The following is a 16,479-nucleotide window of genomic DNA, read 5'->3' as shown; positions in this document are numbered from 1 at the left end:
ACCATCACTGGAGGTGCTCAGGAGGAGACTTGGCAGGGTGCTTGGTTGCATGGTTAGTTGATTAGGTGATGTTGGATGATAGGTTGGACACGATGATCTTGAAGGTCTCTTCCAACTTGTTCTGTTCTATTCTATTCTCTATGCTATTATCTCCTCTCCTCTCCTCTCCTCTCCTCTCCTCTCCTCTCCTCTCCTCTCCTCTCCTCTCCTCTCCTCTCCTCTCCTCTCCTCTCCTCTCCTCTCCTCTCCTCTCCTCTCCCTCTCCTCTCCTCTCCTCTCCTCTCCTCTCTCCTCTCCTCTCCTCTCCTCTCCTCTCCTCTCCTCTCCTCTCCTCTCCTCTCCTCTCCTCTCCTCTCCTCTCCTCTCCTCTCCTCTCCTCTCCCTCTCCTCTCCTCTCCTCTCCTCTCCTCTCCTCTCCTCTCCTCTCCTCTCCTCTCCTCTCCTCTCCTCTCCTCTCCTCTCCTCTCCTCTCCTCTCCTCTCCTCTCCTCTCCTCTCCTCTCCTCCTCTCCTCTCCTCTCCTCTCCTCTCCTCTCCTCTCCTCTCCTCTCTCTCCTCTCCTCTCCTCTCCTCTCCTCTCCTCTCCTCTCCTCTCCTCTCCTCTCCTCTCCTCTCCTCTCCTCTCCTCTCCTCTCCTCTCCTCTCCTCTCCTCTCCTCTCCTCTCCTCTCCTCTCCTCTCCTCTCCTCTCCTCTCCTCTCCTCTCCTCTCCTCTCCTCTCCTCTCCTCTCCTCTCCTCTCCTCTCCTCTCCTCTCCTCTCCTCTCCTCTCCTCCTCTCCTCTCCTCTCCTCTCCTCTCTCCTCTCCTCTCCTCTCCTCTCCTCTCCTCTCCTCTCCTCTCTCCTCTCGCAAAAAGGCTGTTTTCTTCCTCCAGGATTATCTGTGCTGTGCAAACCCCTGCTTGCAAACAGGGCCTCTCTCTGGCAGTCCGCTCAGCTTTCGCCCAGGACTGTTGGCACCAAGAAGCTTTTCCCTCCTCTCTCCACAGGGCTACGTTGCCACCAAGGTACTTTCCAAGAACACCTGCGTCATCTCTAGCATGGGCAGGGCCTTCTGGTTTAATGAGCCACACCGAGGACCCAAGGTAGGATGGGGAAAGGAAATGCTGGGAAAGTTCATCAGCTGCCCTGGCAAAGGTCTCACTCCCCACAGGAAAAGAGCAAAGGCTCCGGGAATGGAAGTTGCTCCGAGACTTCTGCAGACCTGGTGTTGCTCTTGTCTAATCCCTTCCCCATTACCAAAGCTATGCTTGCAGCTTCTGAACTCCTTTGTTTGGTGCCTCCCAACGCTGGTTTCTGGCTTTGTTTCTCTGGTGCCTAGGGATCTCGTCCTCGCTACTCCCCACCCAGGCAGAATCGCTTCGTTATCTCCACGAAGGCCCTCCAAAGCTTGGAGCCGTATGGAAAACGCATCCAAGCTCTCTGCAGAGGAGTTCCCTCCTACTTTGCTTACCCCTCTCCAGGTGAGCACACCAGAAGCAGGGCTGAATGACCCAAAGAAAGCTAAACAAGGCTACCAATAAAGAGGAAAATGATTAAAACAAAGGCTCCAAGATCAAAAGCTCCTCAGCAGGAGTAGGTGACTGCAGGACTGCTGCAGTCACTCACAAGTTCCCTGGGCCTCATCTAATCCTTTCCACATTAGCAAAGTTCTGGCCACAGATTCTGAACTCCTTTTATATTAAGTGCTGGGTTTTGGGTTTGTTTCTTTGATACCTAAGAACCTCATCCTCACCACCCTCCACCCAGGGAGAATCACTGAATTATCTCCACAAATAGCCCCCAAAGCTGTGCAGAGGAGTTCCCTCCCACTTTGCTTACCCCTCTCCAGGTGAGCACACCAGAAGCAGGGTTGGTTGACCCAAAGAGAGGTTAACAAAGAAAATGATTGGAGCAAAGGTGACCAAGTTGATCACTGCAATCCACTGCTTTTCTATGGCTTTTATCAATCAGGGAACTCCTGTGTAAGGAAAAGCTGGGGAGGGGTCTGGAGCAGCTCTGCCACTCTGCTGTGTACAACACAGAGCCCAGGCCTTGGCAGGAAGGTTTTGGGCTCCAGCTGTTGACACAAGTCTCAGTTATGCTAGGCAATCCCGTGCATATACATCACCAAGGGTCCTGCCACAGCACGATTTGTGCCTCAAAAGAGAGTTTATTGCTTAAAAAGATTGCACCAATAGCTGCATGTAGAGGATGAGTCCAGCTATGGGGAGTTGGGGAGGCTCTGAAATGTCCAAAGAGGCAGCTCAGTGCTGAGGTGACATTCCCTGGTACAGTTCAAACAGTATCATAGTAGTAGTATCATTCAGGGTTGGAAGGAACCACAAGGATCATCTAGTTCCAACCCCCCTGCCATGGGCAGGGACACCCCACACTAGATCAGCCTGGCCAGAGCCTCATCCAGCCTGGGCTTAAACACCTCCAGGGCTGGGGCCTCAACCACCTCCCTGGACAACCCATTCCAGGGCTTCACCACTCTCATGGGGAAGAACTTCCTCCTCACCTCCAGCCTGAATCTCCCCACCTCCAGCTTCATTCCATTCCCCCTAGTCCTATCACTGCCTGAGATCCTGAGCAGTCCCTCCCCAGCCTTCTTGTAGGCCCTGATGGAACCAGTTCAGGTTCTTTGTTCTATTCTCAGTCCCAATCTAATCAGTTTTCCCTTTCCTTTCAGGATTCAACTTCTTAGAGCAAGCGGTCTCGTGTTTTACAATTAAGGTTAATGGATGGCCTGTTCGTTACTGTGACTAATTAATTCCTGAGGGAGTTTGGAGGAAGAAAATTCACAGGACTCTGTGCCCAGGAGCAAGACTTTTATTTGTCTCTTCTGCCCTGTGCAGAAGCTCTTTGGTCTCAATAAAAGTTATCATCAGCCCACACTGCTGTGTGCTGTGTTTGTATCTAACCTGTGGGAGACTGGAAGCAATTCCAAAGGCAAGTACCAGAACAAGAGGACACAGTCTCAAGCTGTGCCAGGGGGAGTTTAGGCTGGAGTTGAGGAGGAAGTTCTTCCCAGAGGGGGTTGTTAGTTGTTGGGATGTGCTGCCCAGGGAGGTGGTGGAATCACCATCCCTGGAGGTGTTCCAGAGGGGACTGCATGTGTCACTTGGTGCCATGGTTTAGTAGTCAGGAGGTGTTGGGTGACAGGTTGGACTTGATGATCTCTGAGGTCTTTTCCAACCTTATTGATTCCATGATTGCAGCCCTTGCAAAATCCTTTCTGGGCATTTCAACCTCATGCTCTGTGGTTTCCCAGTCAGACTTCACCTGCTGCCTTAAGCAATTGTTTGCCTCTACTATGAGCAGGTAGTGCTACACCTACTGCTTAGGCATCCTGAAGACAATGTGGTCTGGAGTCCAGGCTTACAGAAATAAGGCCAATGGAGTTATTTCTGGTTGAACTTCTTATTAACATACAAAACATTACAGTGTTTCTTACTCTAAAGAAAGGATGCAGCAGCTTGTCCTGGTCAGGAAAGGAGTTTGGGGTTGTTGAGCCAGGGTCCATCTGACAGTAAAAGCAATGCAAAACTGCACCCACAAATATTGCAACTTCTCCATGGAGAAGCACCAACAGGAATCATAGAAGCATAGAATCAGCCAGGTTGGAAAAGACCTCAGAGATCATCAAGTTCAACCTATTACCTATCACCTACAACCTCCTGACAACTAAACCATGGCTCCAAGTGCCACATCCAAGCCTTTTTTGAACGCCTCCAGGGATAGGGACTCCACCAGCTCCCTGAGCAGCTCATTCCAGTGGCCAATTCCTCTTCCTGGGAAGAACTTTCTCCTCACCTCCAGCCTAAACTTCCACTGGCACAACGTGAGACTGTGTCCTCTTGTTCTGCTGCTGGGTGCCTGGGAGAAGAGACCAACCCCCACCTGGCTCCAACCTCCCTGCAGGTAGTTGTAGAGAGCAAGAAGGTCTCCCCTGAGCCTCCTCTTCTCCAGGCTTAGCAACCCCAGCTCCCTCAGCCTCTCCTTGTAATACAGAAAAAATACTTGCAGTATGGAAAAAAAAAGGTCCTGACCAGCTTGCCTGGTGCTCCTGGAGACAATCTCCTCTCCCATTCCAACCTTATACTGCACTTTTCCTGAGACAAAACAGCCACAGCCCTCTTCCCTTATCCTATCCTGTATGCACCAGGAAAACTCTTTCTGCAGCCTTTGAGAATGAAGCACTGCAAGAGAGACCAGTGGCATCCTGGCCTGCATCAGGAACAGTGTGGCCAGCAGGAGCAGGGAAGTTATTGTGCCCTGTGCTCAGCACTGGTTAGGCCACACCTGGAGTCCTGTGTCCAGTTCTGGGCTCCTCCATTTAGGGAAGATGTTGAGATGCTGGAAGGTGTCCAGAGAAGGGCAACAAAGCTGGGGAGGGGTCTGGAGCACAGCCCTGTGAGGAGAGGCTGAGGGAGCTGGGGTTGCTTAGCCTGGAGAAGAGGAGGCTCAGGGGAGACCTTCTTGCTCTCTCCAACTCCCTGAAGGGAGATTGCAGCCAGATGGGGGTTGGTCTCTTCTCCCAGGCAGGCACCCAGCACCAGAACAAGAGGACACAGTCTCAAGCTGTGCCAGGGGAGGTTTAGGTGGGAGGTGAGGAGAAAGTTCTTCATCGGAAGAGTTATTGGCCACTGGGATGTGCCACCCAGGGAGGTGGTGGAGTCCCCATCACTGGAAGTGTTCAAAAAGGGACTGGATGAGGCACTTGGTGCCATGGTTTAGTTGATCAGATGGTGTTGGGTGATAGGTTGGACTTGATGATCTCTGAGGTCTTTTCCAACCTGGTTAATTCTATTCCATTCCATTCCATTCCATTCCATTGCATTCCTTTCCATTCCATTCCATTCCATTCCATTCCATTCCATTCCATTCTATTCTATTCTATTCTATTCTATTCTATTCTATTCTATTCTATTCTATTCTATTCTATTCTATTCTATTCCATTCCATTCCATTCCATTCCATTCCATTCCATTCCATTCCATTCCATTCCGCTCTGCTCTGTTCCATTCTATCCTGAGCAGCCTCTTTAGGGCAAAGCTGCTCTCAGAGCCAATGTTGTCCTTGGACCCTAAGTTCTGCTTGGCCCTGTGGTTACAGGGTAACACACAGAACATTCTGGAAAGCACAGGGGCTCTTGTTTCATTAGCCTCCACCAAGCCTTTTGTGAAGGGTTTTTATGCCCTAGGTCCTAAGGTTTCGATGCCAGCTTTCCACAGTGGTTAGTAGAGGTCAGAAAGTTACCACAGAACATAATCAATTGCTCCCTGCAAATGGATCCTTATCCAGTGATTATCAGAACTATGGCAGATCAAATTTGCAGAAGCACAGGCCCCATATTAATGGAGTTTTTACAGCAGGAAATTGTTATTGGTGGAAAAGGGACAGGGATACAAATTGCAGAATTATTTTGCTTCAGCACTTGTTGCTGCCCCAGCTTGATCCTCACAAGGTATATAAGGTGGACAGGTCACAGCCTGCATTGCACCTGCACCAGCATCAGCTCTGCAGTCAAGATGAAGTGCACTGTGAGTATAGATTGCTCTTTGTTCCTCTTCTGAACTACAACCTTGACTCCAATTACTGCCTTTATCTCTCAAGATTTCCTATTCCTGTCTCTACCAAAGAGGCTTTCCTGGGGGAGAGTTTTCTCCTCCAGAGAGAGCAGCACAGAACCTGTGAATCTATCAGCACCTCCAGATTCAGCTCTGTAAGCAGCCTCCCAGAGCTTTCTCCTCCAGAGAGAGCAGCACAGAGCCTGTGAACCTATCAGCACCTCCAGGTTCAGCTCTGTAAGCAGCCTCCCAGAGCTTTCTCCTCCAGAGAGAGCAGCACAGAGCCTGTGAACCTATCAGCACCTCCAGATTCAGCTCTGTAAGCAACTTCCCAGAGCTTTCTCCTCCAGAGAGAGCAGCACAGAGCCTGTGAACCTATCAGCACCTCCAGATTCAGCTCTGTAAGCAGCCTCCCAGAGCTTTCTCCTCCAGAGAGAGCAGCACAGAGCCTGTGAACCTATCAGCACCTCCAGATTCAGCTTTGTAAGCAACTTCCCAGAGCTTTCTCCTCCAGAGAGAGCAGCACAGAGCCTGTGAACTTATCAGCACCTCCAGATTCAGCTTTGTAAGCAACTTCCCAGAGCTTTCTCCTCCAGAGAGAGCAGCACAGAGCCTGTGAATCTATCAGCACCTCCAGATTCAGCTTTGTAAGCAGCCTCCCAGAGCTTTCTCCTCCAGAGAGAGCAGCACAGAGCCTGTGACTCTATCAGCACCTCCAGGTTCAGCTCTGTAAGCAGCCTCCCAAAGCTTTCTCCTCCAGAGAGAGCAGCACAGAGCCTGTGAACCTATCAGCACCTCCAGATTCAGCTCTGTAAGCAGTCTCCCAGAGCTTTCTCCTCTAGAGAGAGCAGCACAGAGCCTGTGAATCTATCAGCACCTCCAGACTCAGCTTTGTAAGCAGCCTCCCAGAGCTTTCTCCTCCAGAGAGAGCAGCACAGAGCCTGTGAACCTATCAGCACCTCCAGATTCAGGTCTGTAATAGACCTTTCATGTGTCTGCTTTGCATTACTCTAGGGTAAGGCAAGGATGAGTCACTTTAGGTGACTCTTGTCATTCCAATAGGAAAGCAAAAGAGGACCTTAAGAGTTCACTATCTGATCAGGACAGGAAAAAGGCTCCAGGATCCTCATGTTGGATTGGACAGCCAGAGCTGCAGCTACACTTTCTGTTTCCATTTCTATTTCAGATTGTGGCTACCATCCTCCTTGGACTCTTCCTGGCTCCAGCCCTCGGAGTTTTTGTAAGTAGAGTGACCCAGCCACAGGCTGTTGCAGGAGAGGGTTTCAATCCCTCATCCATTATTAGCCAAAGGGATTTTAAGGTGAAGCTGAAAAAGGGCAGATTAGCAAACTTCAATGGCAAAGTTCCCTCTCTGATGGGATGGCAGAAAGGGAGGGAAGCAAATCCAGTTAGAATGGAGCTAGAACGATTCTCACAGAGACCAGAGACAAATAGGGTATGGGAGACACTCCTGCTAAGATTGGTTCTGAATCCTGATGGAGCATCCCAGAATTATATCATAGAATCAATAAGGTTGGAAAAGGGCTCAAAGATCAACAAGTCCAACCTGTCACCCAGCACCTCCTGACTGCTAAACCATGGCACCAAGGGCCACATCCAATCCCCTCTTGAACACCTCCAGGGACGGTGACTCCACCACCTCCCTGGGCAGCACATTCCCACAGCTAACAGCTCTCTCTGTGAAGAGCTTTCTCCTCGCTGTCTACACCAGACAGGAGTGATTCTGGATCCTACACAACTTGAAGGGAGCAGCAGTTTCAGATTTTAAGAACCTGGGTCACAGGCTGCTGCAATCCAGGAGAGCTCAAAGGCTCTTGCTGTGGATCGCTCAGGATAGGATCAGGAGGTGATTGGCTTTGGCCAGGAGCTTTGCCTTTGGGGCACCGTGCTTACCAGGTACTTGTGGCATCTTCCAGGTTGGGCAACAAACTGGACAGCAGGTGTTCCCTGGGCAGGATGTGTTCCCTGGGCAGGATGTGTTCCCTGGGCAGGATGTGTTCCCTGGAAGGCCGGTGTTCCCCGGGCAGGATAACTCTCAGGTACTCTGCACCACCCCGCACAAGCAGTGCTGCTCTTGCTCTACTCCCTGCTTGCTGAGTATTCCTTGCTTCTGTCCCAGTCCCTCTGGGGGAAAGGGACCAAGTAAGCTGAAAGTCTGACAGTGTTGTGGAACTTTGTTTTCCCCATCCACAACCCCAACCAGAACCAGCAAACCACAGTCATCGTGGGCACCCAGATCCTGACCATCAAAAGGCAACTGCGTGTGGCTGTTATCGACCAGAGGAGCATCCAGAGGCCATGGAAATCCATCTGGAACTACCAGACAGTGAGTGGCACGGGGCTGGTCCAGCAAATGGACAAGGAGATCACCTCCAGACAGCTGGGCACACTCCAGGACTTGTTTCTTTCCACTTAGCATCCAGACTCCAACTTCTGGGGCAAAACTCTCCTCAATTCTTTCCTCATCCATCCAGACTTTATTCCATCTTCTTTCCCTCAATCCTCACTTGTCACTGATTTCATCTGCAGGGTGTGATTGCAACCAAAGTGACATCAGAGGGAGTTTGCTACATTTCCACCATGGACAGGAAGCTGGTGCCCACCTTTGATGCTCTGCCCAGACTGGCTGAACAGAACAGGGTAAGACTCCAGAGGAGGGCTTCCTTGGGAGCCTGTACAGTACTGCAAAGCAAACTGAACAGACTAGGCTAGGCTAGGCTAGGCTAGGCTAGACTAGACTAGGCTAGACTAGACTAGACTAGACTAGACTAGAATAGAATTAACCAGGTTGGAAAAAAGACTTCTGAGATCACTGAGTCCAACCTATCCCCCAGCACCATCTAATCAACTTAAACCATGGCACCAAGGGCCACATCCAGGCTCTTCCTAAACAACTCCAGTGATGGTGACTCCACCACCTCCCTGGGCAGCACATCCCAATGGCCAATCTCTCTTTCTATGAAGAACTTCTTTCTAACATTCAGCCCAAAACTCCCCTGGCACAGCTTGAGACTGTGTCCTCTTGTTCTAGTGCTGGGTGCTTGGGAGAAGAGACCAACGTCTGCCTGTCTACAACCTCCCTTAAGGTAGCTGTAGAGAGCAATAAGGTCCCCCCCTGAGCCTCCTCTTCTCCAGGCTAAGCAACTCCAGCTCCCTCAGCCTCTCCTCAAAGGGCTGTGCTCCAGACCCCTCCCCAGCCTCCTTGCCCTTCTCTGGACACCTTCCAGCAACTCAGCATCTTTCCTGAAGTCAGAGGCTTGGCTGTTTCCACAGGCTTGACACCCAGAGTCCCAGAGTGACACAGCAGATGACAAGACAGTGCCCAGTAGAGCTGGGAGGGAAGCACCAAGCAGCGAGGCAGCACTGCAGAAGCAGGGATATGCTTAGCAGGGAAGGGATGGAGGCACTGCACTTGCTGAGTGTTGCCATTTCGTGTTCAGCTCCTGCAGGTTCAAGGGAGACCTTCAAAGGAGGTCATCTACGTCATCAAGAGACCCATCCTCAGCCTGCAGTCCTACGGCCAAGAGATCTCCACCCTGTGCAGAGGCCTCACAACCTACGAGACCTACGAGGTGTATGGTGAGTGCAGGCAGAGGGAGGGGGGCTGGAACCGGCCAGCAGCTCTTTTGCCTCGGGGCTGATGCTCTTCCCCCTGCACACAGCCACAAACCTTTCCTGCTCCTCCTGCAGCAATTGTTCAGAGCATTGCTGGCTGGGAGCAGCTCAGGAGCAGGCTGTTGCATTCTGACATTCTCCTTGCTGCTCTTCTCTTCTTTCCCAAGGACCCCAATACACTGTCAACCAGGGATCATGCTCCAGACTCGACGTCCTCCACATCCTGGACCTCGTCTACTGCCGTGCCAACAACAAGGCCTAAACACCTGACCTTGCTTCAGCCAAGTGCAGCTGCTCCACCTGCTGCACCAGGCCAGCCCCAGTGCTGTTCCTCCCTGGCATCTCCTCCTTCAGGAGCTTCCCTCTCCACCATCCAGATGCTCAGTTGTGACCATACCTTTCCAATAAAGGCCTCTAGGATGCATTAACTCTGGCTTGTCTCTCACTGATGTATCCTTTATCACCTATGCACACATTCAGAAATGCCTCTGGAAGCAAACCAAACCAAAACACACACCCCCAACCCCCCCCCCCTCCCCCAGGGTGTGGGAGCCCTGCATGTTCTGGAGCAGAATCATGGAGTCACAGAAGGAGTTTGGGGGTGGGTGGAAGCTTTACATCTCACCCACTCCAACCCCCCTGCAGTCAGCAGGGGCAGCCCCAGCGAGATCAAGTTTCTCACAGCCCCATCAAGTCTGACCTTGAATGTCTCCAGGGGTGGGGACCTCCATGACCTCCCAACCTGTCCCAGTGTTCCACCGTCCCTCACAGTAAAGAACTTCTTTTCCCAAGCCCCAGCTCATCTGCCAGGCTCCATCCACCCCATGAACCTTGCACAGTGCTTGATCTCCACCACTTGAGGAGCTTCTGGTGGTGGGGACATGTGAAGAGCATGGCATGAAGGAGGGACCTCCTTTTCTGAAGTGAGGATGGTGAGGCTGGAAGTCAGGGAGGTGAAATTGGGAGGTGGGTGGGGGTGGGCAGGATAAACAAGCTCAGCTTTCCCCCATCTTCCCAAGCTGCCTCTCACAGGGGTCTTGGAGTCTGATAGAGGATTTCACATCCTCCTGGCATGGCTGCAAGGCTGGGAGGGCAACCTCTGTGATGCCTTTGAGATGCTACTCTGCACACTGAGCTTCCAACAGGCACAGACCATATCCCCCCTTCCCTGAGGAGCATTTGCCTCCCACCCCCATGCAGTTCCCATCCTGTCTCATCCATTTTCCTTGCCACAGCCTTCTTCTGTGGCTCACAAATCCCCTCAGCCCCCTGCTCCTTGAGGAGGTCGATAACCACCACCCCAGCTCCCACCTGAATCCCCCAGCCAGGAGCTCCCCAGCCTCACTGCCCAGCAGGATGCATCTGTGGAGAGTTTGAGAATGAGTTTGGGATGCTCCAACCCCAAGGGAGCTGCTGGGGGAGGGGATGATGGACTGGCCTCCAGCTGGGACTCCCTGGGGAGCTGAGGAGGAGACTGGCAGGGAGCAGCATCGGTCACCTGCAATGCCTCCTGCCCTGCCCTTGCCGGTTCCCAAGCTGTGATCCACTTCTCTTTTCCCCCAGCACTCAGATCCCTGCCCAAGCCGCTCAGACACAGCTCTTGTGCCATCTGCTGACCAAAGGCTGCTGGCTCCACGGCTCCAGTACGTCGCAGCAGTCTCCACTTAGCACCCACTCAGCCTGCCTGCACCCACCCTGTCCCCTCCAGGAACCCCCAGGTACCTTCTCCCTTCACCTGGCTGCTGCAGCCACCTCCCGACTAGAAAGCATCCTCTGGGATTCACCTAAATCCCACAAAGGCTTTGGCCTCTGAGAAAATTCTGCTCCTTGGTCATCCTCCCTGCAGCCACCCAGCTGGTGCCAGGGACAGAGCTGGATGGGGAAGGCTTCACCTCAGCTGCATCCAGACCTAATTTCACAGGGAAAGAGAACAGCAGCAGGGACGGGCTGCCCAAAATGTCCAGATATAGGATGGTGGAGTCATGGAATCACAGACTGGGTTGGGTTGGAAGGGACCTTTAAAGCTCATCCATTCCCATCTCAGCTGATTTTCATGTCTCAAGAGCTCAGGCTGAGATTATCCTATGGGATGTGTCTGCAGCAGCTCAGGGAAACAAGAGGCACAGAAACCCTGGAATGCTTGGGGTGGGAAGGGACCTTTCAAGCCCACCCAGTCCAACCCCCCTGCAGCCAGCAGGGACATCCCCAAGCAGAGCAGGTTGCTCAGAGCCCCAAGCAACCTGCCCTGCAATGGTGCCAGGGAGGGGGCAGCTCCAACCTCTCTGGGCAGCCTGGGCCAGGCTCCTACCACCCTCAGTTTAAACAACACTTCTTCTTTCTATCAGATCAAAATCTCCCTCCTTCAGCTCAGCCCATCACCCTTTGTCCTGTCACAGGAGGCCCTGCCAAGAAGCTTGTCCCCAGCTCAGCTTTCTGATCACAGAATTGTCAGGGTCCTCAAGGCTCAGCCAGTTCCAAGCCCCCTGCCATGGGCAGGGACACCTCACACCACAGCAGGTTGCTCACAGCCACCTCCAGCCTGGCTGCAAACACCTCCAGGCAGGAGGCTTCCACCACCTCCCTGGGCAGCCTGGGCCAGGCTCTCACCACCCTCCTGGGGAACAACTTCTTCCTAACAGCCAATCTCAATCTCCCCACTTGTAGTTTTTTCTGCCTCCCCCAACCCCCTGACAGCCTAAAAGGTCCCTCCCCAGATTTCTTGGAGCCCCCTTCAGATCCTGGAAGGCCACAATGAGCTCTCCTCAGAGCCTTTTCCTCTCCACACTGCACAACCCCAACTCCCTCAGTCTGTCCTCACAGCAGAGCAGCTCCAGCCCTCTGCTCCTCCTCGTGGCCCTTCTCTGGACACCTTCCAGCACCTCCAGATCCTTCCTGGCACAGAGGCTCCAGAGCTGGCCCCAGAGCTGCAGCTGTGGTCTCAGCAGAGTGGAGCAGAGGGGCAGAATCCCCTCCCTGGCCCTGCTGGCCATGTTTCTCTTACTGCAGCCCAGGATGTAGCTGCCTTTCTGGGCTGCAAGTGCTGATCACCCCCTTCAAGCCCTGAAGAGCCATTCAGAGAACCATTCAGCTTGGGAAAGACCTTTCTGATGGTCAAACACAAACATCAGCCTAAATCTGCCAGGGCCAAATGCTGGGAAGGGGCAACCCAGCTGCTTCCAACCTTCCACGGGGAGACTCTGCTCTTGCCCAGCATCTTCATTCCATGGCTGCCTCCAGCCCTGTCAACCAGCCCTGCACATCGATGTGATCACAGGCACAAATGCAGCATGTTTTTTTCCTGCCCTCTGCACTCTTCATCCCAGAAGTACCCAGGGGAAGGAGCAGGGAGCACCATGGTTTGGTGCAGGATGCTCCCTACAGCTGTCTCGTTATGAGGACTGAGAGAGAAGTGCCCAGACAGGAGTTCTCTGAGTTCATCCCTGCCAGCACTGGGGACACACACACACACACACATCGAATTATTCCTGATGCTCCATCAAAGAATCCCATTTGAAAGCCATTCCTCTGCCCAGAGGTTTGGGAGAGCACTTTTAACCCCAGCCAGGCTTTTCACCTCTCAGGTGCGACCCAACAAACCAAACGCTTAAACCCCAGCAGCTCCTTCCTGGAGCCACCACTGATCCACTCCTTTCTACGACCCCGGGTGAAGGAGCATGGGGGAACGGGTCCCCCTTTTCATGGCTCAGCTTTGGGATCGAGGGAAGCCAAGCTGCGCATCTCCGGCGTCCAAGCAGAGGGCACTGCTGCCTAATGGTTTGAGCCGGAGCTCTGCTCACAGGAGCGGGGCTTAAATCCATCCCGAAGTCCTTCCAGCGCCGGAAACGTCGCCTGCCAGCAGGTGCTGCTGGAGCAGCAGCTGAGAAACCTTCTCTCCATCGAATTCCTTGCAACAGGTCCCCAGAAATCTGGGAATAATAGAGAAAACAAAACAAGGTCATAGAATCACTGAATTGTCAGGGTTGGAAGGGACCTCAAGGCTCAGCCAGTTCCAAGCCCCCTGCCATGGCCAGGGACACCTCACACCACAGCAGGTTGCTCACAGCCACATCCAGCCTGGCTGCAAACACCTCCAGGCAGGAGGCTTCCACCACCTCCCTGGGCAACCTGTGCCAGGCTCTCACCACCCTCATGGGGAACAACTTCTTCCTCACATCCAAGCTGAATCTCCCCACTTCTAGTTTTGCTCCATCCCTCCCAGTCCTATCCCTCCCTGACACCCTCCAAAGTCCCTCACCAGCTTTCCTGCAGCCCTCTTCAGATCCTGGAAGGCCACAATGAGGTCTCCTCAGAGCCTTCTCCTCTCTAGACTGAACATTCCCAACTCTCTCAGTCTGTCTCCATAGCAGAGCAGCTCCAGCCCTCTGCTCACCCTTGTGGCCCTTCTCTGGGCACCTTCCAGATCCTTCCTGTAACAGAGGCTCCAGAACTCACAAGCTCCTTCGAGATGTCTCTACACATGCTCTGTGCTCACAGCCCCCTCCTGCATCCACCATCATTCCCATCACATTCCCATTATTCCCAGGAGTTAATATTCCCATTATTCCCTAACACTCAGCACTTTAAACCCCCAAAACCTCCTGGGAGGGCAAGGAGTGCCTTGCAATGCTGCCTGCCCCATCCTGCTCCCAGCAGGCAGAGTCAGGTTTCCAGGGCCTCGGATGCTCCTCCGCCATCGCAGCAGGATTCTGATGCATCCCAGTGATAACTGCCAGAAATTGGATACTTTGGGAGCTGTGTTGCAGCCACAGAAATCCCCCTGCCCAAACATCTGATGGTGGCCAGAAGCAGCTTTCTCCTGGTTTCATCTAACCTAGTTAACAAGAGGAGTAATGCCCCCAGGGCCTTGTAACCAAATTAACTTGCTGGTCCAAAAGAAGCTGATGATTTATCATCACTTCTGAGAGACCCTCTTAGTCTTCTCCCCAGGAATCCCCCAGTGGCCTCCTCTTGCCAAAATGCAACAGCCAAGAGCCACAAACCATCCCCAGCGCCATGAAGAGGGTCTGAGCCCTCATGGGTGTCGATGTTCAGGCACTAGGAAAGCTTCTGGAAATAGGTCAGGGAGCTGGGCTGGGGCTGGGGCTGGCTTGATGGCAGCTTTTGGGAGGGGAGAGCCTGCAGAGATGATTTACAAGCCTCAGGCAAGCCTTTGGAGGCTGGGCTCCACTGCTCTGCCATCAGGAAAGGGCTGGATGTGACCCGTGGGGACACACAGAGTGGGATGGAGAGCAGCCAGCACAGCCCCACAGCCATGGTGAGCACTAATCCTGCCCCGCTGCCAGCTGCCTGCTCTGAAGTTCCATTTGCCTTCCCTTTTACCCAACGTGACCCATCCAGTGCCTCCTCTCTCCACAGGTCCTGAGAGCCACACTCCAGGCTGTCCATTAATCTCAGCCACACCGAGTCATTAGGGGCAGAGGCAGCTCCTTCCCCCAATTCCTTCCTGCTCCTCTCCATCCCAGCCAAGCATTTCACCTCGGCGCCGGCTGCCTCCCTCCCTCCCTCCGCCACCAGCCAAGGTGTAAGGTTACTCTGTTTGCTCTGCTTTCTGCCGTGTCCAGCCCCAAACAAGCCATTTAGACATGGCAATGAATTCAGCCAGGGACTGGGAGAGGGCTTTGGGAATAGGGAACAACCCTGGAGGGGCTGGCAGGAGCTAACCGTGTCCATGTGGATCATGGTGAGGGGCTGCAATGAGCCCGCGATGGGCAGGAAGCTCCAGGTGAAGGAGCCTGTGCTGGTTTAGGTGGCTGCAGTGTCTCTCCTGGATTGGAAGAGAGATGTTGGGGTCTGAGCAGCAAGTGCCCCAAACCCACAGTATAAAAACATTCACTTCCAGGTTCAGCAGGCTCCAGCTTCAGCAGGCTCCAGACTTCAGCAGGCTAAAGTCACACACTGAAAAGTTCACTCCCCTAGCAAAGGTGGAAAGAGGAGGATCAGGCCCACAACAAGGGACTATAGACCCTGAAGCCATCTCGGGGTGGGGGGAGTGAGGACTCTCTAGAAGGGCAGCACGAAAGAAATGGCCCAAGGAGGGCCTGAGCTGTGCCCGCACCAAAGGGCTTTAACAGATGCTGGAGCAGGGCTGAGCTGTGGCTCTGCAGAGGCATCACCACCCACTGAGAAACCCTTCTGGGGAGGGTCAGCTCAGTGCCTCTCCTGATGTGTTCAGCCACAATTCCCACTCTACAGGGCAAAACAAGGCACCACGTGCAGGGATGTCCCATGGCCATCAGTGCATGAAGCTAAAACACATCCTGCAAGGGCTGGGAAGTGAACCCAGCCCTCTGGGAGATGTGCTGGCAGCACTTCCCAAGCCCACCCCCCCCCCCCCTCAAGCCACTGTTATTTATTTTTCCCTCCTGTTCCAGCCCCTCACTTCCTTGCCTGCATTTGGGGAGTTTATTTATTCAGCCTCCAGTTTGGCTATTTTGGTGGTGCAGGAGATACCGACCCAACCCAGACGAAATTGAGCTCTGCTCTGTCAGGGCCATCAGCAAACACCAGCCCTGAGGCCAGCCAGGAATTTTAATTGAAAGAGCTGCTCCCTGGGCTCAGATAAGGTTCAGCATCACCCCACAGACACTATTGGGGCTCCCCCACTGCCTCCCCACTGCCCCACAGGGGCTACCCAGGGCTTAGCAGCGTGCCCCAGGAGTCCCTGGCCCCTACTCCTTGACCCAGCGAAGGGTTTGCCAGCTCAGTGCCCATCCAGCAGGGCAGCACTGGGAGGGAGGTGGGGCCCAGAGCTGCTGTCGGTGGGCAGCTCCTGCTGGCCGAGGCTCCTACAGCATCCGCCCCAGCCCTGTCCGCAGGAGCTTGGTGGTCTGTGTCCCTTATCAGCCCTTATCTCCCAAAGCCACTCGCTAATGTGACCTTAATGGAGCTGAAATCGACTTGATTTGCTTTATTGCCGCTTAGTCCAAACACCCCCTCCCACCTCTTTAACCCCCCCCCCCCCCCCCTCTTCTCGCTTCCCCCTGTTTTGGATACAGATGGGAAGGGGCCTGGAGCTGAATGGAGGGGCAGCCGTGTCCGGAATAGAGCATCCCAGCAGGGAAACCCCCACCAAAGGGGACCGACCCGCCTTCTCCTGCTGCCCCCAACCCCAGGGGACCCCCCCTGCCGAGCTCGGAGACCGGGGGTGGTGCCTGGCCCGGCGACAGCAGGAGGCTCAGAGCCGGGAGCGGGTCCCGGAGCACACAAACCCGCTGCGGGCTCCTGGCACCCCCCCAACACCCTCACCAACCCATCCCCCCAGCCCTGAAAG

The 16,479-nt window shown here is 53.8% G+C and overlaps 2 protein-coding genes across 2 annotated transcripts in view; both read left to right on the top strand.

The window, feature by feature from the left end:
- LOC137450221 (gastrokine-1-like) overlaps positions 1-2,866 on the top strand; it is a 6,755-nt gene extending 3,889 nt beyond the window's left edge. The window contains exons 4-6 of the mRNA XM_068156527.1: positions 987-1,082; positions 1,319-1,460; positions 2,672-2,866. Of these exons, the coding sequence (XP_068012628.1) occupies positions 987-1,082; positions 1,319-1,460; positions 2,672-2,748 (315 nt within the window). The 3' untranslated portion in view covers positions 2,749-2,866. The remainder of the gene's footprint in view (positions 1-986; positions 1,083-1,318; positions 1,461-2,671) is intronic.
- Positions 2,867-5,499: 2,633 nt separating this feature from the next.
- Positions 5,500-9,585, top strand: LOC137450219 (gastrokine-1-like). The gene is made up of 7 exons (XM_068156525.1): positions 5,500-5,525; positions 6,739-6,792; positions 7,490-7,612; positions 7,777-7,899; positions 8,103-8,213; positions 9,014-9,152; positions 9,356-9,585. The coding sequence occupies exons 1-7, from the start codon at positions 5,514-5,516 to the stop codon at positions 9,448-9,450; spliced, it is 657 nt and encodes a 218-aa protein (XP_068012626.1). The 5' UTR covers positions 5,500-5,513; the 3' UTR covers positions 9,451-9,585.
- Positions 9,586-16,479: the final 6,894 nt, after the last annotated feature.

The sequence above is a fragment of the Melanerpes formicivorus genome, unplaced genomic scaffold (assembly GCF_026170545.1).
Source record: "Melanerpes formicivorus ecotype bairdi unplaced genomic scaffold, bMelFor1.0.p_v2 SCAF_34, whole genome shotgun sequence".
NCBI classification, from domain to species: domain Eukaryota; kingdom Metazoa; phylum Chordata; class Aves; order Piciformes; family Picidae; genus Melanerpes; species Melanerpes formicivorus.
The sequence above is the reverse complement of the archived record's forward strand: the minus strand, read 5'-3'. Positions and strand labels throughout refer to the sequence as shown.